At 44.6% G+C, this 24,280-nt stretch overlaps 2 protein-coding genes across 2 annotated transcripts; both read right to left on the bottom strand.

Annotated features, from left to right (window-relative positions):
- Window positions 1–15,258: 15,258 nt before the first annotated feature.
- LOC124699373 (leucine-rich repeat extensin-like protein 5) lies at window positions 15,259–16,496 on the bottom strand. The gene has a single exon (XM_047231687.1). It carries the CDS (start codon window positions 16,067–16,069, stop codon window positions 15,464–15,466), a length of 606 nt encoding a protein of 201 aa, XP_047087643.1. The 5' UTR covers window positions 16,070–16,496; the 3' UTR covers window positions 15,259–15,463.
- A 1,679-nt stretch (window positions 16,497–18,175) lies between these two features.
- LOC124703334 (two-component response regulator-like APRR3) lies at window positions 18,176–23,695 on the bottom strand. Its single transcript, XM_047235549.1, has 7 exons — window positions 23,552–23,695; window positions 21,063–21,193; window positions 20,643–20,756; window positions 20,246–20,402; window positions 19,707–20,139; window positions 18,709–19,504; window positions 18,176–18,541 (listed from the first exon to the last, which is right to left on the bottom strand). The coding sequence occupies exons 1-7, from the start codon at window positions 23,673–23,675 to the stop codon at window positions 18,428–18,430; spliced, it is 1,869 nt and encodes a 622-aa protein (XP_047091505.1). The 5' UTR covers window positions 23,676–23,695; the 3' UTR covers window positions 18,176–18,427.
- Between the last annotated feature and the right edge of the window lie 585 nt (window positions 23,696–24,280).

Raw genomic sequence — 24,280 nt, 5'->3', positions numbered from 1 at the left:
GCGATTGGATGGCGGTCTATGTACTTTGTCGTAATGCCCAATTAAATCTCACTATACTCATCATGATATGTATGTGCATGGTCATGCTCTCTTTATTTGTCAATTGCCCAACCGTAATTTGTTCACCCAACATGCTGTTCGTCTTATGGGAGAGACACCTCTAGTGAACTGTGGACCCCGGTCCAATTCTCTTTACTGAAATACAATCTACTGCAATACTTGTTTTTACTATTTTGTCTCGCAAACAATCATCTTCCACACAATACGGTTAATCCTTTGTTACAGCAAGCTCGGTGAGATTGACAACCTCACTCGTTTCGTTGGGGCAAAGTACTTTGGTTGTGTTGTGCAGGTTCCACGTTGGCGCCGGAATCTCGGTGTTGCGCCGCACTACATCCCGCCGCCATCAACCTTCAACGTGCTTCTTGGCTCCTCCTGGTTCGATAAACCTTGGTTTCTTTCTGAGGGAAAACTTGCTGCTGTGCGCATCATACCTTCCTCTTGGGGTTGCCCAACGAACGTGTGAAATACACGCCATCAGACATCATCAATATCAAGATCACTCATATGTAACAAAGAGATTTTTCTCGACAGTTCTTCACACCCCAAAAATAAAGTAAGTTCATCATGCTGATTAGGAGTAATTTCATCATCACAATAAAAATTTGCAGCACTCATTGGGTTCAAATTATCATTGGAGGAGCATTGAAAATTAAAATGACCCACTTCATGGCAAACTTCACAAATAAAAGGATAGAGGGCACAAACTTTTTACCAAGATCATCTAGAGCCCTAAACCACTTTCTAGTTTTTTCATTAGCATGATGGATACAATATTCATCTTTGATTTGATTAACTCCACAAGGTCTATGTATTCCACAAAAATTAACATGCTTATAGGAAATAACATTCTTAGGAGTTTGAGCATGCTCATTACAATAATTAACAACAATTTCATTCTTCATACAAGCCTCTTTAAAAGGTTCATGATACTTATCAAAATTCTTTTTAGGCAATTCAAAATGAGAAGCAAAGGCTTTATAAAGATTTACGAGCAACTTGAGAGTCAAGACCATAAGTAGCACTCATATTTCGAAATTTATCGGTATCCATAAAAGTTTCAATGCATTCATAATCATAATTTATACCGACTCTATACCTTTGTCGTTCTCCCAATCTTCGACGTTCTCCTTAATCCGATCAAGAAGGTCCCTTTTAAACTCTTCTTTGTTGCGCGTGAATGATCCAGAACAAGTAGCATCCGAGCAAAGTCTTATCTTGAAGAGAAAGTCTCGCATAGAAATTATCAATAATGATATTACCTGGAAGCTCATGATTGGGGCATTTGAGCATTAAAGACTTCAATCTCTCCCATGCTTGGGCAATACTCTCTCCATAATGAGGCCAGAAATTATATATTCGGTTTCGGTCTTTGTGAATTTCACTTGCAGGATAGAATTTAGAATAAAATAGAGGCACAATATCCTTCCAATCAAGAGAATGCTCATCTTTTAGCAGTTTATGCCAATGCGCCGCTTTACCAGTCAACGACATAGAGAATAATTTCTTCTTCACTTCATCCATAGAGATACCTGCACACTTGAATAACCCGCATAATTCATGCAAAAACAAGTAAATGATCTCCAGGATGCACAGTTCCATCCCCTTCATAGCGGTTATCCATAACACGCTCAATAATTTTCATAGGTATTTTATATGGAGTACTTTCAGTAGGTGCATTTAAAATATCACAAGCATCATTAGAGTTATCGCATATGGGAGATAAAGTGTTATCAGAGCAAATTTTCTCACCTGAAGATGGGAAGCTAGAAAGTTCACAAAAACTAGCTTCCCCAAGCTTAGACTTCTCCATAGCATTAGCAGTAATTGCATTCATACTAATAACATCGCTACTAGCATGCAAATGAGGTTCCATTGGTTTTTTAATGTTTGCACCAAACAATTTTAAATCAGGAAAAAGATTAAAAAGCTCACTAAATTTTTTGTTGTTTTCCATTATGCCTAACTAGTGAAAATAAAAACAAGAAACAAAAAAGATGCAATTGCAGGATCTAAAGGAAATAGCTTCGAGCACAAACACAATGGCGCCAGAAAAGTACTGTTACCTGGAACCGAAGTATGAGTGCCTTTTAACCTTTCCTCCCCAGCAACGGCGCCGGAAAATAGCTTGATGTCTACGTTCCCCTCCTTTCCTGTAGACAGGTGTTGGGCCCCCAAGAGCGAGAGGTTTGTAGAACAGCAGCAAGTTTTCCCTTAAGTGGATCACCCAAGGTTTATCGAACTCGGGGAGGAAGAGGTCAAAGATATCCCTCTCATGCAACCCTGCAACCACAAAGCAAGAAGTCTCTTGTGTCCCCAACACACCTAATAGGTGCACTAGTTCGGCGAAGAGATAGTGAAATACAGGTGGTATGAATAAGTAGTAGCAACGGTGCCAGAAAATAGCTTGCTGGCGTGTAGTTGATGGTGGTAGTATTGCGAGCAGTAGTAACGCGAAGAAACGAGTAAGCAAGTAGCGATAGCGATATTTAAGAACAAGGCCTAGGGATTACACTTTCACTAGTGGACACTCTCAACATTGATCACATAACAGAATAGATAAATTCATACTCTACACTTTTGTTGGATGATGAACACATTGCGTAGGATTACACGAACCCTCAATGCCGGAGTTAACAAGCTCCACAATAATGCTCATATTTTAGTAACCTTTAGTGTAAGATAGATCAAAGGACTAAACCAAGTACTAGCATAGCATGCACACTGTCACCTTCATGCATATGTAGGAGGAATAGATCACATCAATATTATCATAGCAATAGTTAACTTCGCAATCTACAAGAGATCATGATCATAGCATAAACCAAGTACTAACACGGTGCACACACTGTCGCCTTTACACACGTGCAGGAGGAATAGAACTACTTTAATAACTTTGCTAGAGTAGCACATAGATAGTAGTGATACAAACTCATATGAATCTCAATCATGTAAAGCAGCTCGTGAGATTATTGTATTGAGGTACATGGGAGAGAGATGAACCACATAGCTACAGCGAAGCCCTCAGCCTCGGGGATGGATTACTCCCTCCTCATCATGGAGGCAGCGATGGCGGTGAAGATGGCGGTGAAGACGGCGGTGGAGATGGCTCCGGGGGCAATTCCCCGTCCCGGCAGGGTGCCGGAACAGAGACTTCTGTCCCCCGAATTGGAGTTTCGCGATGTGGCGGCGCCCCTAGAGTCTTTCTGGAGATTCGTCTTTTCTGTCGATGTTTTTAGGTCACGACGGCTTAAATAGGCGAAGAGTCGGAGTCGGAGGGGCCACGGGCTGCCCAAACCATAGGGGCGCCCCCCGGCCGCGCCGGGGTGTGGTTTGGTGGCCCTGTCCCCCTTCTCTGGTCCTTCTCGTGTGTTCTGGATGCTTCGCGAAATTATAAGATCCCCGGAATTGATTTCGTCCGATTCCGAAAATATTTCCTTACTAGGATTTCTGAAACCAAAAACAGTAGAAAACGACAAGCGGCCTTTCGGCATCTCGTCAATAGGTTAGTTCCGAAAAACACATAAAAATGATATAAAGTATGAACAAAACATGTTGGTATTGTCATAAAACAAGCATGGAACATCAGAAATTATAGATACGTTGGAGACGTATCACCCACTAGCTTCTTTCTCTCTCTCGTGTAACCCTAACCCTAACCTTAGCGATACCATGGCGATGGCGTCGCCGCCATGGTCGCCGCCACGCTCCGGTCAGCTCCGGCCATCTCCATCCACGCCACCGGCAGTGCTCGAACCGCCACGCGACGATCTTTCGATCTGTCCACGTGGATTTTTCGACTCCTTCCTCCTTCTCCAGATCACCATCAGACTGGATCTGGAGGAGAATCGCCTCCGACGATCGGGTGTCTCCGGCGAGCTGTGGTTGCCGCCGTCGTCACTCGCGTGCACCTGGGACTATCCTGGCGCGGGTGATGCTCTGGCATCGCCTGTGCCGTCGTCCCCAGGGCGCTATGCTGAGGGTTTGGGGTCGTAGGCGTAACGTCGGCGTCTACCCTGGACTTGCAGCTGCTGCAGCCGCGCGAGCACTGCCTCGCCATGTCGTAGCCTCTGCTTCCAGGCGTAGGTACGTACCCTGTGTGCCTCCATGTCTCTGTTGCGCTTCTTCTCCTCTCCCTGCTTCAGTAATCCTTCGGTGCATGTCATGCTGTTACCCTGTGTTGATTTCTGTCACTTATATTTGATGAACCATGTGTTGGTCGTGATTCAATTACATAAACAGTTACTTATATGAATTCCAATATGCTTTTGGAATAAATCTACCTGTCTGAACCTATATGGTAATGAAGACAACTAGCATGTGTGGCTTAGTTTGCTTGTTAGATTAGTGTTGTGACCTCAGTAGCTTGCTACTGCATCTGGTTGCATCTTGTCTGGCTACTTGATGGATTTTATGAAAAGATAAATAAACTCCACAGTTGGGAATCATATGTATGAATACCCTGTGGATGCTTTTGATGAAAAACTGGGTTGATCTGATGGTTTTACACACCATATGGTGCTAGGTTTAGTAGTTGGCTACTGTTCTAGGGTTCTAGTGACTTGGATGGCTAGTACTGAATATACTTATGCATATCCAGTGACTTAAGCTCTAGTTCTTGGTCTGGCCTATTCTTCGTGGCATCACTTGGTCAATACCAAGTGATGATATACCCTGTGGAGCATCTGCTCCACACCAAGTGTGTGTATGAGCATATGGATTGGATCTTGAGATCCATCCAGGTATGATGTATACCTTGCTCCAGCTCCTAGGTAGATGTTTTGTGTTGATGCAGTGCTTCTGGATGGTTGATTTGATCACAGCCCTTCACCTCCTAGCTCCTGGATGATCTATCCTTTGGTCACCATGATCTATGGATGGTTGGGTTTGGTCTTGGGGTTTGATTTCTCTGGATGAATATGGAATTGCTCTACTGGTGGTTCTAGAGCTGTTCTTGCTGTTCTTTCTTGATGAACTGATGAATTCCAACCCTATCTCTAAGCACTGTGCTATTCATAGCACATGGTGATGTGCTCCTTGGTCGATAGCACTTGTGTGTGTGTTGTGTTGTCCTGCTCTTCTCCCCTTGCTCATGATGGTGAAAAGTTGCTGGCTCCCTCTTTGGCTTTAGTTGGGACTTGATCCCTCCCTGCCAAGGCTTATCACTTGCATTTCTATTTCTTTTTACTACCAAGTGTCAATGACACTTGTTACTGGACAGATTCTTCTATTTTCTCATGTTCTACAGGTTTCCAAGATAAATCAAGCTTTGGAGAATAACAAGATGAAGAATTGATGACGACTTTAGTTTAGAATTATTCCATTTGATGTAATCTTCATTTTCTGTATTTTATTATTCATTCTTGTACATTGGATATTGTAATGACAATGTAATTATGTGTGCATGATCAATAAAGCTCAAAGTTTTGCTTATGAGATTTTGTAAATATTTGATATTTACTTGTGACTTATTTGTGTATAATTGAGATACTTTTGAATTATTTGTGTAAGTGTGGTGTGGTTATGAATTCATAATTCATTTATATATTGTTTAGTTATCACTTCTTTTGTTTTGAATTCAATTTGAAATGCAAATCAAATACTCTCCAAAACTCTAAGTTTTAAAAGAGATCATGTCGAAATTCATAACACTGACCTTGCTCTATTCCTAATAGCAACGAGAGAGAAGCCTCGATCCCTCTTAGGTTTTATACAATAAAGCGCAAAAATTTCCCCCGTTTTGCGATGAAATGCACATCTCATTTCTAATTCTACCCTTCGTTGGTCCTATGTTCTGGGATATTACATTCTTGGGCTGCTCCAACATGACGATGATGACCTGAAAGCTACCTTCGCTAGCCTGACATCGATCCTGATCGCTGAGTAAGACGACGTTGAAATACCATGCTCTATCTCTACGATTTTGTGTGTTTCGTAACAACACTTGAATAAAAAATTGTCGTATATGCTCAGGTGTGCAGGAATCAATTTTAGCACTACGGTGACCCACCTTTTAATAGGGTCCAATGTCTAGTTTCTTTAATTAGATATTTGATCTCTGGTTTTGGTGGAAGAGGACTTGTTGTGGAGAATTGTATGAGAGAAGAGGATTGAATAAGAGGCCTGGAAGTTTCGGTAGGCCGAATCATCCGGCCCTCGAGCGGCCGGGTAATCCGGCCCCTCTATCCAAAATGGCTTGAAAGGATGTTGTCGGAGATAGGGCGGATGTAATTTCCATCCACCCCCTGGACGTTTTTTCCATCCGCCCCGACCACGTAGAGAGGAGGCTGACTTTTCAATGCAACTCTGTGTTGCTTCCCAGCTAGACAATCTAAACTTTTCTTGATACCTTTCATACCTTTCAGGAAACTTTCCTTTACTAGCACTGCCATTCTCTTCTTACTCATGTGTCCAAGTCTCTTGTTCCACAAAGCACATGCATCTAGTTTCGGCAATGCATTGACACAAGTAGCAGAAAGTGTAGTATGAACATGATACAAAACTAAAACCATGTTACCTTTAGCAACAACAATCAGATTTCTTTTAGTGAGCTTGTATTATACATTTCCAAATCTCCTCAAGTACCCATCTCCATCAAGCAATCCCACTGAGATAGTGTTGAGTCGTATGGAATCAACATGCCGCACCGACTTAACGACTAGTGTCGTACCATTTTTAGTCTCCAAGTGCACATCTCCTCTTCCAATGATTTGTGCTATATCATTGTTTCCCATCTTCACAACAGGTGTGGACCAACCGGTTCACGCAAGCTTCACTATGAGCAACCTATGTAGTGATTCCTCTTTAAAACATCTAGAGATCACAACAAATTTTAGCTCGTTGCCCACCGGCAACAACAACATCAACCACAAGAGGCAACATACAAGATATTACAATTTTCATCCTCTTCGGTAATCATCAAACAGTTCTTAAACCACAGATCCAATCAACAACAAATTTGGTAAACTTTCAAACATACTAACCAAAAGTCAGCTCAATCGGGCACCGTTTGCCTTCCCAAACCATTCGTCCCCAAAAACTACTATGTGCTAAAGCTACAGTAGTTCAAACTGAGTTAACCACTCTCAAATCTGATTCTCCACTGAGCCAAATCTCAAATAAGCTAACCAGGTCGAAGTACTCAAAGTAAGGAACAAGTTCACCGAGATTTGAGCCGATCCAATAAACGTTTGAGCCTCCAAACACTAGCTTGAAGACAGATATGTTAGACCTTATAAATTTGTTTAGAAATCACCTCTCCTCCTTCTCCCTAGTGTGTTCTCTCATCCTCACATAGCACCAGCCACGGTCTAGCTTGCTTCCTTTGCTCTTTCACTTGGCCATCAAGGATGGTTAGGGTTTTCTTGTTTCTACCTCTCAAGGAGGCAACACAGTCAGTGGATACAAAACTCAATTAATGGTTGATATATGTTGAACTACGGCTCAGAAATAATTATGTATAATTTGACGTTATGGACTAACTGATATTGCAAAGGCTAGGTGTAAGCTCCTTTGAACAGTATCTTGGCGATACTAACTTAATCTCTACTACTTATAAAGGCACGAAGTGCCGTTGGAAAATTAAATCTCAGCCATCCATCCATGTGGATCTAACAATCCAGATTGATTTGTTCTCCCCACCAGATACGACTTATCTCTCACCCCCTAATTTTAGTTCCCCACCGATACCTCCCACCCCGTAACTTCCGCAGATCCTCATCACAACCTCCACAACTCCACGCCTCCCTCACTCAGATCATCAGCCCGCCTCCATGACCCCCCTGCCCCAGATCATCACCCCAGCCTCCACCTCCATGCCTCCCTACCATAGATCCTCAGGACGCCCGAACCGCGATGGCATACCCAGCCTCCCAGTCGGAGATCGTCAACCACGCCAACCTCCACACTTCAACGCCTCCCTGCTGCGACAAGCCGCAGATCCTAAGGATGCCCAAACCGCGATGGCACATTCAGAAAGGAACTCCACTCACCAAGGAACTCCACGCACGCCCAGAAAGGAACTGCATGCAGCGAATCCAGACGAGGGCAATCATGTCCAATAGGCCACTGCCGCAAAACGAAAATTCAGGTTTCCTATAATCAATACAACCTTACACATGTATATACAACTTCAGTTTCATCATTTACATAACATATCCAATCTGCTTAATAGATCATGGATTCCTGGTGATACAAATCCTGGGCGTGCTGCTTTTCAACAGGTTAATACAAATAAAAAATCACAGTTGTCCACTTTAACTGAAGGTATTTGCTGATCCACTGTTTTTGTTGAATCTGTGGCTTCCAATTTTGTAGATTCTGGAATATGGTATCAGATCCAAATGTGTTTTCAAGTTCATGAAAAGTTAGACATGGTATAAAAAATCTCTCCAATATGATATGCGAAAAACATAATTACGAACGTCATGCTGCATTGCTACGATATAGACCACCATACCTTACCAACAACAGTAAAAATGTCCAGTCCACACCAGCCTATATCATACTCCTGTCAAATGATGTATACTTCTCCTGCAAATGTAGTAGTGAGTTAGAACTACTTCTCCTACGAATGATGTTGTATACTTCTGTAGCATAAACAATAGCAGTTACAACAAGATATATTTGTCAGAAGTTTTATGTATATTTCTCCTGGAAATGATGTAACAATTTCCATAAAAATATTGTGTCAGGAGTAATGGTTCGGCCTGCTTTAGGCGATATTACAAATGTACTCATCCCTCTGATTCAACACAAGGTAAATACGAAAACATTAATTTTAAACAGCTTTCCTATGCATATGCTTACTACTGGATCTTTCATATGTTTGCATTCATATGTACAGATGGTCTAAATATTTCGCATGTTGTCAACAATAAGCCAACACCATCTAACTGTGATGAAGGTAACATAACAGATATTAAAATTGTCAATTCCGTATAATATCCTATACTAAATATTTCTTCTGTTTTGCTCCAAATCAAGGCCTGCATTCTTTAGCTACTCCAATTGCCATTAATAATTGTAAATCAAGCCTTCAAGAGCAATAAAATAAGCGTGGCAGAGAACGATACACAAATATGAGCATCGAAAAGAAAGAAACATATCTCAAAAAAAGGCGTGAGTAAAACGGAAGACTACTATGGAAGCATCTGCTGCTGAAGGTTTGCATCTGGATTCTTCCAAATCCAGACCTCGGTTTACAAATGCCTGGACCCAATCAGCTCAGCCTTCTATACAAGTGTCTCAAATAACCGATACCCGATTGTTTCGGACTCCTATGGATATGTCTCAACAATGCAGTAACCAAATGTTTCCGTCTCCTACTATGAATGTGTCTCCAAAGTGCAGTAACCAATTGGGTCAGATTCCTATGGATGTGTCTCAAAAGTGCAGTAATCAATTGGGCCAGTCTCCTATGAATGTTACTGAAATAGCCAATGACCATATGGTTTAAGATCCTATGGACGTTTCTCAAATAGACAATAACCATAGGAATCGGATCTAAAGTAGCGAAATCTTTTTTCCAGATATTCAGTCCAATAAACATTGAAGACTATCATTGGTATGTAGTAAATGTAAATGCTGGAAAATGATGTATCCAAGTGCTCGACTCGCTAGGCAGAAGAATGCACCGTGAATACCTCGCTGCTACGGTTAGCAATTAGTTCCACTGCCATATCTTTTCATAAGATGATTTTCAATTATACTTTGCTTGTGATGCTAATACTTTAACTTTTTTCGTGTAACAGCGGCAAGGACTGCAAAATATATTCGAATATGCGTTGACAAGCATGGAACTAAAATCTGATTTAGTTGCGGGACCTAAACGTCACAACATGGCCATGGCAAGAGTGTATTAACAACAGCCTGCAGACGGATGGGTACACCTATAAACTCAACACACTCGAAAATAAGTTTTATTCCATTATTCTTTTTAGCTGTCCTATTAACTGAATACACAAGTTAAATTTTTGTTTTCAGTAGTTAAGCAAATGGCCGTGATGTTGTAACCTTTAGCTTCTTTTTAGTAGTATTGATGCACATTACTTGACACCATTTTTTTGCAAGGATTTCAATTTATAAACCATGCAATTTTGTACCATGAAGCTTCATATAGATGGCACGCTACAAAATTTAGAAGGGTGAAAATGAATGATACCAAAAGATAATTTTACCTGATGCATTCAACAACATGTCCTTGTCAGTGGAGATGCTCTCTTGTCCCTCCTTTGAAATGAAAACTCCGCTATAAATGGCCAAAAATCAAACTAAGATTAGAAAGCAACAACGCTGACCAAAATTCCTGACCTGGATAATATCATATCGCTACAAAGCAGAAACTGGAATGGAATGTAGGCAGAATATATTCCAGGAACATTAGTAGATATTCCTAGGGCCTTAATTAACAAAAGGTAAGACAATATCTCAGAATTCGATGCAGCCAGAAAAATATGTGCATATTTATTATAGATAAACCACACACAAAAAATCACTACAGTACAATCAGAAATTTCACCACGGCTATTTTTGTACCCAGTTCATTGCATACATGGGATGGGTCAATATTTGTTCAACAAAACCTTAAAATTTCAGTCCATTCTATCCCATGGATCATGCATCACAGTAGATAGCAAAAGAACCATTATGTCTACAGAATAAGCACACATATCTTGATTCTTGAATCTTTGCCTAAGCTGAATCACAAAATCCTCTCATTACGAGAAAAAGGAAATAAAAGCAGAGAGGATGGACCCGCCTGGATGGAGTCCCTGGAGGGACGGCTTGAGCGGAGGCGTGGAGCAGGGGTTCCGGCCGGAGGTGCCGAGGTGGTTGTGCTCCCGTCGGTCGTGGGTCAGCGATCGCTGGAGGTCGAAGTGGAGCCGTCGGTCATCAGGGAGGAGAGGTGGGATGGGGGAGAGCTGGATCCGGTGTGTCGTAGGGAGGAGGGCCGGGGCCTGGGGAGGAGGAGTGCAGACGCGAGAGGTTGAGGCGGCAGGAGCCGATCTCTTGGTCGACGCAGCGACCATGAACATGGAGAGCAGTGAGGAGTAAGGAGCAATGGGAAAGAGATGAGGCTGGGAGATATACTGCGGTGAGTATAGAGGTTGTGAGTTGTGACTCGCTGAGTGACTGATTGAGGCCATCAACCATCGTTTATTAAAACAAAAAAGCTCTCTGAATGCACATACAGTTTGATATTGTACTAGTGCCAGTGAGTAGGTTCCTTTTGTACGATTCATGATCATTCCATGATTTTCAGGGTTTATAAGTTTCTTAAGATTTGTTGATAATTTCTTTTATTAATAGATAGTATATTTATATGGTATATTTTGTATAATTATTCATGTCATCATGTGCTTTGTGGATGTTAAATTGTATGGAGTATTTCACGGGGGATATTTTATCTGACATTCCTAAATAAGTATATTTTGCTCTATATCACATACTTGTTCCACGTTGTATCATTATTTGAAAACTAACTTTGACAACTACTTTATTGATGATAGGGTCATATGACAAATTTTAGAAGCAAACTATCTGTCATTTTAGTAGACTCGGAACTAAATGATGATAATATAAGAAACCGTGACTTTGAAAATGATGATAATATAAGAAACCCTGACTTTGAAAATGATGATAGCGGCACATATCCGACGGATTGTATAATTGTGGATTGTATGATTTCATAGGAGGGAATGGGTGAGAAGTTCCAATCCTTGTCCTATTAGGCTAAATTTGAGGCAACTAAGGCAACTAAGGAACATTTTGAACATTTTGAAGATGAAAATATGGCATCCAACTTGCTAAAGACATTCCCTATCACTACATGGATCTAAGCTTTTGTGTAAGTTATTATATAATCAATATTATCACATTACGCCTCATATTCTAATGTTTTTTAATTATTATTTTAGTTTATGGCATACACTGCACGAGACACATATGCAGTGCTATGTCTGGTTATTTGGTTTTTAATTTCATGCATTCATGGTACGATGGAATGCTCCATTTTCCAATCCCCGGAGTAAGTATTTACACCATGCTTATTTGTATAAACGATGCACATGATTTTTTTTATGTAATATTGTATAATGCATATGTAGGATGATATTCGACTGAGGAGACGGTTTTTGGTTCATATTTTAAAGTATGAAGAGAATGAGGCTCTAAACAATATCCCAGCCATGCAACAAAGCATCATAGAACGCATACATAGATGGACCAATAAACATAATATTTTAAATTATGTGTTGCATGAATAAATGTTATTAGTTTTTTATTTTTGAATATTTTTGTAATCGGTTATAATACATTTATGTGATTATGCACGCACCCATATTTAGGCATGAGATACATTTAAGTGGCTTGGCATATAACATGGTACAAGAAAAATGTGATTGAAGGTATATGTTTTGTGACACAATATAAGACGTGCGTTGCACGTGCACGCTTACTAGTTTTGCTTCAACGCATTTTGACATTATTTTCCGTACAACCATGACCCTTAACACACCACCCGTTAGCTGCATTTAGCTGGTTGATAGCACGTTTATACACCTGAAAAAAATCCAATTTTGTAAAAATAGGTACATGCGGTCCGGCGCCATGACTTCCATGCGATGGATTATGGCACTCGCACGCACAAATTCGCCACATTTTCCACTAACAAAAGATCACGGATACAGCCCCGTAAAAGCGCGCGCACGAAGGGCACGTCGAACGTGGGAAAATGAGCTGGGTAAATTTAGTGTGAAAGAAAGCACACGCTGGCATTCCCGTTCCCACTCGTCGTCATCCCCGGTACTACTATAAAATGCCCACGTCCTGCCCTCTCCACTTCCCATGCACCGTGCGCCTCGTCGCTCGATCTTCCCCTCCGTCTTCTGCCACCTCCTCCACTACAACCTCGCCGCCTCCCTCGCTCCCGATCTCTCCACAACACAGGCAATGGCGATGTCAATGGCCGACGACTACTACGCAGGGGACCTGGAGGACGTCGTCCACCGGCTGCTGCCGCGGGAAATCTTGGCGGACGTGGGCATCGTCGTCCCGCCTTCTTCGTGCGCGGTGACTACGCGCCGCGGGGACGACCACGCCGCCGCCGTCATGGAGGACCTCGCAGCGCACCTCGTCGGCATACTCGGGCTCGACGCCGCGAAAGAACAGCGGCGCGCCCCTCGTCCGCACTTGCAGCATCCCCGTGCTGGGATGGGGCACGGAAGCAGGGCCCCTGAAGGCGGCGGCCACGGAGGAGCGGCGCGTCATGCGCCGCCCGCTTCCTGCTGGAACGGCACTGCGCCGCGTGTGCCAGGGTACGCGATGGCCGCTGCCATGAACAGCCACCCTCCGCCGATGCGCCAGGGCGCCGGCACCGGCGTGTTCCTGCCGCGCGTGGAGGCGTACGCGCAGAACCGAGCATCCTCCACACCCCCCGGCCCCAGGAACGGTAAGAATTGCTTATTGCCGCCGTGTGCTTCCTTTATTTCCTTTCCGGCAATCCGGCAACCGAGGCCGAGGGAGCTTGTTTCCACGATCTCGTCAGTCTGAACTGAACAAACGTCCATGCATTGCATGCAGGTGCGAAGCCGCCACGGGTGCAGAGGAGGGGGGCCGATGTCGTGGTCGCGATGCGGCAGCAGCAACTGCAGATGCTGCAGCTCCGCGCGATGGCGGCGGAGATGCAGCGGCAGCGGGAAGCGTTCGCCGCGGCGTTCCAATTCCACGGCTGCCCCGCGATTGCGCCGCCGCAGCAATGGACGTACTGAACTTCTCATTTGTACTGTCGGTTAATTATTGGTCGTTTTCTGTATGCACAGAGGAGAATAAAATTGGTCGTTTTCTTTTCTGTATACTATAGATCGAGTACATAAAGTGATCATACTTTTTAAAATCGAGTGGAGTTGTAGAGGATGTTAGAATTGAATTTAAGCATTTGTTATACGGCTATGATACAGTGCTATGGATATATGGAAACACTATCTCGCTGTGTTCGTAGTTGGATCCTTTTTTTCTTTTTGGATGGTCGTTACATTTTCTTACGACATAGCTAAGTTTATTCTTTTCTTGTAGAAGCACTTGAATGACACCACATGCAGCCAATAATCCGAGTTTTTGTTATATGGCTTTGTTATTTCACAATCGTGCGAACAATCGAACATTAGCACAATGTGCTCGCAGTTGGATTCCTTTACGACATTCATGTCCTATGACTATCAGAGTTAGGATCACAAACAAATTGTCACTCTAGATGAAATGTGCCTAACATAGGGCCGTGAAACTTTTACTCCCTGGTCCCTGTGGCATCTATCTCTATCGTTGAGATATCGCCGTTAAAGATACATGAAAGCTAGCATAGAAAGCGGGAATTCAAAAGTGCTCCCAAGAGCACATGCTCCTGTCTAGAAAAGAAGGCATTCCAATGTAACAAAAAAAAGTCTGAAACAACACATGTATATCCACATGTCTGTGTGCTCACACAAAAAAATCAGAAAAATAAAATATTTTCCACGGCTTGTATAAAAAAATCCGTGCTAAAAGAATGACTTTTTCTGGGGCACAAAGTGCTTTTCTTCATGAAAATTAAGAGGCTTGTAAAGGACCCAAAAATTTACGAGGTAAAAAAAACAGATTTTTTTAAATATAATTAAACATTTGAATTTTCTGTTCATCTAAAAAGGGAAAAAAATAAATAATTGAACTGCAGTCTACACTAAAAGACCAAACAAATTAAGGTACAATCATGTTTTCACCTAGGGAGGCAGGATGCCCGTGGAACGTACACATTTGTTCCCAAAGATCGTCAAAGTTGATCTACTCAACTGAAGTACTGAACAGATGCAATGAGTTCCAGTGTGTGGCTGTAGCTGCGACTTGTCGCATATTTGGGATGCTAGAATGAGGCAAGAAACTCTGAATCCCGGGTTAGCCATCAAGGAAAGATTCAGAGTTTTCTTCAGTAAAGTGAACAGATGCATCATTCTAGCCTCCCAAATGTGCCAACAAGTCGCAGCTACAGGCCTACAGCTACAGCCACACATTATGGTGTGCTCCTGATTGTATCCAGGATGCTGTGTTATCTCAATGTCGTGTTTCTGATTGTATCCAGGAGGCTGTGTTATCTGAATATCGTGTTAATGGATGAACGAGCCTTTGAACTTCAAAAGAAAATCGTCAAAGTTGCAACTGCTACGTCGGTTAATTTTGGGCACACAAACACTATATCCACTTTTAATAATCAAGTAAACATGGCACCATTACACAAGCAAGGAAGCAAGGAATTAGTACTAGACAGCAACTTGTTGCTAGCTTCCGAATCTGACGAAAAGAAGAAGTGGCAGTACTATAAACAAGCATACAGAGTTCACCGAATGGCCACGACGATGCAGAGTCGAACACCTGATCACCTCCAAAAGGCGACGGCGGGCAGGAGCAGCGCGAGGATCGCGACGGCGTAGACGGTCGAGGCGCCTCCGCCGCGGCTCCTGGTGCTGCCGGAGAGGTAGAAGTAGTAGTACGGGTTGGTGTTGGACGACGATGGCGGGGACGGCGGCGACGAGAAGTGCGAGGACGGAGCGGAGGGAGAGGAAGACGACGACGACGATCCGCCGCTGCTCTTCGGCGAAGGTGGCGAGGGCGGGGACTTCTCCGTCGCCGGCGGGGACTGGTCGTACCCGTCAGTTGATGATGACGACGGCGGTGGCGGGAGGATTAGCGACAGGTACGGCGGCGGGGGCGCGGGCGTGGGCAGCGGGAGGATCGACGTCAGCGGCGAGGGAGTCGATGGCGTCGATGTCGACGGCGCCGGAGGTGACGGCGGAGGCGACGACGTGCATATGGTTGGACACGTCCCGCACTTGCTGACGCACAGCATGCTCGCATCCGGCCCACCCGCGGCCGCCTGATCCTGATAACCTCCGGCGACGGCCACCTGCGCACTACAACACAGAACCAGGACGATCACCGACACCACCGCCACCACCATTTCCGCCGCTCTTGGTCCCTCCATTGTCGCCACCTTGACAGACAGGTCGCTACCGTGAGCTTTGCTTGGTGCGGGTGGAGAATGAGATTCCTGCGATCGAGCTGGTGTGGGCCGGAGCTGCCGGTTTATAAGCCGAGAAGTGCAGGAGCAAATGTGCGAAACTTGAGGTGCAAGCTCTGAGGGAATATGAGCAGCAAGGTGTAAAGAGAAGATGCTCCTGAAACGGCAGCGGAAATTTTAATCCGTAGAGAAATCGGCCACCAGTGACCACTATATATGTTTGTGATTGATACCTTGTTTCATGGAGCTCAAAGGTGTTGGCAAGCTTTTGCTTGATACCGCAGTAACAATTGAGTAACTAAGATAGATTGACATGGTTGAAAGATTGAGAAGTGCACATGCGCTGATTTGCAGGGTGCAAGGCAGGTAAAGCATCTGGGCAAGCTCGGTTGAAGAAAGAGCTCGGGATGGGTCGAGCCGGACAAAATCCCGGCCCAACGCGGGGACGCACCGCAAAAGCGGACGACCGCGGCGTCAGGACGGCGCAAACCCGGTCCAAATCTGGGTTAGGTTTGCGTGGCCGCGGATGGCACGCGCCGTCTGCTCGCGTCCGGACGCTGGTCGCTTCGTCTCCCTTGGGCCCACCTGTCGGTGACCCGGGAGGCTATTAAATGGCGACTGGAGGGGATCTGGCCCTCCACTGCAGTCCCCACTCCACTCCCGCAGCGAAATCGCCGCCATGGCCCCGAAGCGACGGTTCGCTTCCGGAGCCAACGACGACGAGGCGAGCAGCAGCCGCCGTCGTCCGCCGGCGCTGCGGCCAGCCGGAGGAAACCGACGCGGCCTCCACATCGGAGAGGCCGCCCGCGGCGGCGCGGCATTGCCGCAACCGCCGCTGCTGCTACTCGAGCCCAAGCCCGAGTCCTCGGAAGAGGACCCCGACCTCCGCGCCGCGCTGCTCATCTCGGTGGCGGAGGAGGACGCGAAATGGCCGCACCTCCATGCGGCCATTCGCACCTCCGAGATGGAGGAAACCGCCCGGCAGGCGGTGGAGGAAGCCGAGGGCTGGGAGCTATAGGCCCAGGCCCGCCAGGCACGACGGGAGGAGGAGGAAGCGGCGCGGCGGGAGGAGGCCACGCGCCGCGCGGAGGAGCAGCGGCGTCACGAATCTCGGCGCCACGCGGAGGAGGAGCGGCGCCAGAAGGCCAGGCGCCGCACCTGGCAGGAGAGGCAGCAGCGCCTCAGGGAGGAGGCGCTGCTCCGTGCGCTGCCGCTACCTCGGGAGGCTCCGGACCCCCACTCGGCCTGGGAGGAGGCCCTGTGGTCTCCGTGGCCGGAGTCCCCGGCGCGGTCGAGCCACAACAGTGCCTCGCCGCCCGTCCACGACGACGCCCACAGGGGCTAGGCGGCGCACCGGCGGCCACCGCGCCGCCGACCAAACCCTAATAGAGGGTTTTTAAGTTTAAATTTTAAAGCCCATATAGGGGCTTCTTTTGTTAGTTATTCGCCCAAAATAGGGCTATGTACAAATTTGCCCAAAATAGGGCATATGTTTAATCAAATTTCGTTTAAATTTGCATTTTTTCTTTTGTTTCGGTATTTCTCCGATTATGCGTTGCGTCCGCGCGTTGGGCGCAGCGTGCGACCCAACACGCGGACGCGGGCCGCTGTCCGCGTGGCCACCCAAACCGGCCCGCGTGTCCGCTCGGCCACCCAAACGGCTCAAAACGGACGGCCCAGCGCGTCTGTTTGGGTGGCGCGGTTGGAGATGCCCTAAGGCAGTCTGTCATTACTAGCTAGCTACTCAGCTAGATAAACAGAATAGCTTATTGCTGGCTTGTTTGGAAGGGAAGAATGTCCCAAAGAGTTTCACAGCAATTCCACAGGTGTAGATTTACCACAAGAATTGAGAAAGAGAAAACCCGCCTTTCAGACAGGGCTCTGACAACAAAGAGAGTAGTTGCCAGGATTTCAATCTTCTCACATAGAGGAATATATATCCAAGGGAAAACATAATTACATGGGTGAACAATGACACTGGACAGCTCATGGAAGGATGTAAGGCTTCGCTGACTTAATTCTAGAGCTATTGTAAGGATGTATGACACCAGAAACATCTAACACAATAAATAAGTGAAGAAAATCTGGATATCTGCACCGGTTTCCTATTTTTCCCTGAGCATTTTTTTTTTAATTCGACACGCTTTACAGGCAAAGGATGTCAATAAACAACTGACAAAGGAGTACACTGGACACTTGTACAAAAGGCTAACCCTGGAAGCAAAACTTTTGCCAGCCTTTCACTCTTACTAGTTACTTTAAATGCCCTCCCTCACCTGGGAAGGTTAGTATGAAAAGTACAATCATGAATTAACAATGTTACTAGTCAGTTTCCGCATCTTCTGTTGTTGTAGCTGACTTGAGTTTTTGGCTCACAAACTGCCCTTTAATTCTTGGTCGCTGCTCCGCAAGCTTCTTTCTGCTGTGATATCTGACCTGTAGAATGAAAGGTAAAGAGAATAAGGATGAATTATAACAAAAACCAACTGTCTGGATAACTATTCATAGAAACAACGATAGAAGTATCCATTCACTATTTGTGAACGAATATATGACTGCACATAAGCAATTTACAAACTATTTAGGTTTGTCTAACAAAATACCTTCTTCTCGAAGCATCTCTCTTTCCTTTTCATGCGGAATTTCATCAAGGCAGCTTCACGACGTGATCGGTCACTATCCAATCCGTTAATACCGAAGTTCTGGATGCCGCTCTCATTGCCGCTTTCTGGGGCAATTATTGTATTTGTGTTTGTATCAGTTTCACCGCTCACAGTCCATCCACTTCCTCTGCGTATATCCTGGCTACAGCTAGCACTCTGGTTAGCATGCTCTGCATGGGCTCTCGACAAGTCAACTGGTTCTCCTGATCCCTGGAGAATTTGTCTTGAATGATGCAACTGCTGATTTTCTTCTAGCTGTCTGTGTTCATGAATGTCTGACGGTTTACTAAGATTCTGATGGTAATTAGAGTGATAAGATGCATGTTGAATTGCCATATGGTTGATGCCAGACGGATCACATTGCATAAAAGGAGCCTGTGGGTAGTATATCGGCTGCATAATTGCACCATAATGGTAGGGTATAGCAGCACCGACAGGAATTGGAACAGGTATAAACCCATATGGAGGATGACTCGATGTTTCTTTTCTAGGGGAGGAACTACTTGTGCCAGCATCTTCTCTAACACTGCTGGAACACGGGATGAAAACAGCTTCTGTAGAACTGTCCAAAGGAGCCTGAGCTTGCGTTGCACCCTTGTATGTATTATGTTCATGGGAACTGGGCAAGACCCCACCAGGTCGGACATTCTTGTCATGAACAGGTTCTTGAAAAGTTAAGTGGAGGGATGGGGGAAACAATGGCTTAGCTGATGGTTCTATCCTTTTATTACCATACCTGTCATGTTGACAACCACGTGATAAGCATGCATAAAAGATCTAGTCAGAGATGCACAAGGTAATGTGTAAGCAAATACTAATATCAGCCTCAGGGTCTAAAATATGATGACAGTGTAATGTCAAAGAAAACCAGTCAAAAAAATGCAATAAATAATCAAAGTCATTCATATCAAAATTTAAAAACAACAAACAATAAGTACCTTGAAAAAGCAGAGGAATTTGAGTGATTGAAATTATCCTTATCCTTCAGTTCTTGGGTCATGTAACCATTAAGAGGCTGTTGCTTTCCTAAGGTGATCTCCAAAGATGGAGAGGGCACAGACTCCGCGTGGCCTATTGCAGCACCCTTCAAATTTTCAGGAAGGGTATTTTCCACGACAGCGTTGACAGCACTATTCTTCGTGACTGGAGATTTGCATTTTTTGATAGTTGTTGGTTGGGCAGTAGGCAAATGAACTTTGCCAGGATCACTTGGACGACATGAACTTGAATCAGCAACTCTCAAGGCATTATCCATTATCTGTCCAGCAACCTTTGCAGAAGTAATACCATTAAGATACTTTGAACGAACATTCTTCTCAGTTGAAAACACTTGCGGTTTACTGGTGGCACATGCATTTATACTTGGAGCATCTACACAAAAACACCAGGTAAAATCAGATGTGCAATGTACACACTTGATGGCCAATAACAGAGCACAAAATATTAAATGTTGGAGAACCTAGTGTAGATTTCTTACCATCAGTACCCTTCACTGTGTGTGATTTTGTGTTTATTCTATCAAAAGGTCCATTCTGCATTGTAAGTTCTCTGGATGAGCTTGCTCCATTATCTTTCACAATCTCAGGTAATTTCTCAGCACTCTGAATTTCAGTCTCCCTCTTGCTACCTGAGCTCTGATCATGTTAAAAGAGCAACAATAATATTAGTTGCAGAAGAAGTTCAATAGTTTAATACAAAGTTTCAGTAAACAGTGCTGGCCACAATTAACTGGTAGTCACAAGAACAAAAAGACATAGAAAATGCTCCAGATTTCACTTTTGCTTGCTTGGCTTTATCAACCTGAGCTAGAGCAATACTACTCATACTTGGATATCAATTAGAAAAATACAGTATAAGCCAGCTCAGCTGCTCACCTGAGCATCACTTTCCTCGTCGCTGTTCTCTCCTGTCTTTGACCCGGTACCAGAATTCACACTTATATGGTTGCTGGCTGCATTGTTTTCTGATGCATTTAATTGGCTATTCATCTGTAATGGAAATAACAAGACCTAATTATACCTCAGAAAACTAGAATAAACAAGAAATGCTGCTAGATGCTAAAAGCTTAAACGGCCGCATCAACAATAGAGCACCCATGATCTTGGACAACCAAAATTAATGCAGACCATACGCACTTTGATGAAGTTGATGATACTTTCAAGGAAAATGTGTACAGAATTTTAATCCAGAATAAGTCTGGCCAACATAGACTAAAGAACACAACTGAAGAAGGCTAACCATAACACAGGCTGCAAAAGAAAACGTTCTGAAAGGCGTGACGAATGAGGACTTACTGAGTGCCGTCTCCACACATGTTGCCATAAGTTACGCAACTCATTCTTTCTCACTGGTTTCACAAGGAAGTCCACTGCACCATTTTGCATGCACTTCAGCACCGTGCCAATTGAATCTTGGGATGACATCACTGCACGGACAATCCAATAAAACATCATAAACCCCATAAATAGAGTGTATGCTGAGTTCAAGCGAGCTATAGATTAAGGCATGTCCAGATATACAAATTTCCTTACTAACGTCAGCAATACACCACAATGTCAGTCGGCTGCTTATGTGTTTGTCATATAAGGGGCTTGGTTGGCATAGTGGTTACATTAGCATAGTGCATAGCAGAACATGCATTTATCCCGTGTAGCGCTTAAAGATGGTTTATGTTGTTTTAGCATAGATACATAGCATGTACTTATGTATATACATACTCTCTTCCCACTATTTTGAACATGTGAATTGAACTATTATTAAAACAAATTTCCAAATTAGCAGCATTCACTTTTCGGTAAGTTGAGGTCTTTGCTATGTTATGCACTTATGCTGCTTTCATAGGTGAATTTGTATGGTTACTCAGTTAAGCTACCTAATCAGGACATAAAATATGCATTTATCTCTGAAAAAAACAGAACCAATGTAAAGTTACGCGTATCGATACTTTTTTTGCGTAAAATCCCTAATATAACTACCATCGGTATATTGCCAAGAAATAGCCTCCAATCCCGTATATCGAGCCTATTAAAATTAAGATGCCAATTTATTCATGAACCAATGTAAAGTTACACGTTATCTTTGCATAAAATCCCTAATCTAACTACCATTGGTATATTGCCAAGAAATTTTCTCCAATCCCGTACATCAAGCCAAAAAAAAGGTGCCAATTTATTCATGAACCAATGTAAAGTTACACGTTTTCAATATTTTTCGCGTAAACTCCCTAATCTAACTACCATTGGTATATTGCCAAGAAATTTCCTCCAATCCCGTATATCGAGCCAACTAAAATTAAGATGCCAATTTATTCATCAACAGAGACGGCACAAGACAACTCTGTTTAAAAGTATCAAAATGCAATATTTGGCTTATATCCATAGCGATACTCAGAATAGTAACACAAACGGAATCCAATAACGCTGATGATAATTCAGTTGCATTAGAGACGCTGACTGACTAAAAGTAAGCGACACGTGACTAAAGCGGAATATCCATTTGAATTCAGCTCCAACTATCCAATCACGGCGGTCCCAGACACGACAATAAAAAAACACCCTAGCACAGCTAAGCACTGGTCATATAGTGCGTAACAGGACCATGCATTTGTCACATGTAGATGCGCTTTCTGTTGTATTGGTACAAATACATAGCATGTACTTATGTATATCCACAAAATTATACAAAATAATAATTTAGCGTCTTAGCGATGATGTGATCGCCATCTTCCCACTATTTCGAAGATGTGAATTTAACTATTATTAATTAATTTCCAAAATCAGCAGTATTCATTTTTCGAAAAGTTGAGTATTGCTGTCTGAAACTTCATTCATACGCAGAGGCGGTTGCCCTCACCATGAAATGGCTGCTCAATCAAGCTACCTAGTCAGGACCTTAAAATATGCATTCAGCTCCCAAAAGTGCACCGATGTAAAGTTACACCCTACCAATTTTTAAAACATTAAATTCCCTAAAAAAATAGACACGCATAACTATTAGAGTTTTGCTAACAAACTTGCTCCCATCCCATAAACTGCGCCAAATAAATTTCAGATGCGAATTTACTCACCGACAGATACCGCACAAGACAAATCTGCTAAAAATATTCAGATCTGAGGTTTATAACTTTATATCCATCGTGGTACTCATATAGTAACACAAATGGAATCTGACAACGATAGTGATGATTCAGTTACATTAGACACACTGATTGACTAGCCGACACACGGCTAAATCAGAATATCCACTTGAATTCAGAAACGCAATATATCCATCGCGATACTCAAGTTAGTAACAGAAATGGGATCCGACAACGATAGCGCTGATTCAGTTACATTGGAGACACTGATTGACTAGCCGACACAGAGTAAATCAGAATATCCACTTGAATTGAGAAACGCAATATATCCATCGCGGTACTCAGGTTAGTAACACAAATGGGATCCGACAATGATAGCGATGATTCAGTTACGTTAGAGACACTGACTAGCTAACAGTAACCGACACACGACTGAAGCGGATTATCCACTTGAATTCAGCTCCACCTATCGAAAGCGCGGCAATCGCACATACGACAACAGAAAGCACCCTATCACAGCTAAGCAGTTACTAGGGCAGAATCAAATCCGTTAGCCAGCCTCTGCTGTGAACCATACGCTAGTAACGATTCAAGCTGCTCACTGAAGTTGATTAAAAAAACAGTTTGAGATCAGTGAAACCGTTAGTTAAGACGCGGATGTCGGCGGGAGGAAGGGAGGGAGGGAGGGAGGAAGGGTGGGGCGCTTACTTATGACTGGGATGTTCCTGCACTCGTCGACGGCGACGATCCTGGAGAGCAGGTCGATGCCCGAGAGCGTGGGCATGTTGACCTCGGTGAGCACGAGGTCGAACGCGTAGGCGCGGCCCCGCATGACCTCCCACGCCTTCAACGCGTCCGCCACCGCCGCCACTGGCGTCACCTCCCGAGAAGAAGCACCCCAATTCAGCAAGCAAGCAAGCAGGAATAAACTGATTCGGCCGGGCCGCGCAAGCGGAGAGGGGTACATGGAGAGAAGGAAGGGGTTGCTGACCGCGGTACCCGCACTTGCGGAGGAGCGCGGTGACGACCTGGCGCGTGGAGTCGTCGTGCTCGACGAGGAGCACGCGCAGGGAGCGGCGCGGCAGGATCTCGTCCCAGCGGATCACCCCGCGCGCCGCCGCTCCTCCTCCGCCGCCGCTTCCCGCCCCGGTCCCCGCGACCGCCGCCGCCGCTTCCCCGGCGTCGGCGTCGGGAGACATCTCGCCGTCGCCGTGGGGAGAGCAGGAGGAGGGGAACGAAAATATCTGGAGAACCTGGGTGTGCCGGGGCCGCCACGTCAGCGGGAGCGGGGGGAGAGAGAGAGGATCCGGAGGAGGGGTGGAAACTGGCCAGATATCTACCACCAGCGCCCGGGTCCGCAGATATTTTTGCCTCCGCCGCTGCTGCTGCTGCGGGGTGGAGTGTCGTGAAGGTGAAACTTGCTGAGGCGCTGATATT

The sequence above is a fragment of the Lolium rigidum genome, chromosome 3, assembly GCF_022539505.1.
Source record: "Lolium rigidum isolate FL_2022 chromosome 3, APGP_CSIRO_Lrig_0.1, whole genome shotgun sequence".
Classification (NCBI taxonomy): Eukaryota; Viridiplantae; Streptophyta; class Magnoliopsida; order Poales; family Poaceae; genus Lolium; species Lolium rigidum.
This window is presented reverse-complemented; position numbering and strand designations above follow the sequence as displayed.

Coding starts and splice junctions, on each gene's coding strand:
- LOC124699373 (XM_047231687.1), bottom strand. CDS start 16,069: ATGGAGGGACCAAGAGCGGCGGAAATGGTGGTGGCGGTGGTGTCGGTG.
- LOC124703334 (XM_047235549.1), bottom strand. CDS start 23,675: ATGCGGGGCCGCGCCTACGCGTTCGACCTCGTGCTCACCGAGGTCAAC. Junction 20,757..21,062: donor ATGTGTGGAGACGGCACTCA/GTAAGTCCTCAT, acceptor TTTCCATTACAG/ATGAATAGCCAATTAAATGC. Junction 20,403..20,642: donor ACGAGGAAAGTGATGCTCAG/GTGAGCAGCTGA, acceptor TAACATGATCAG/AGCTCAGGTAGCAAGAGGGA.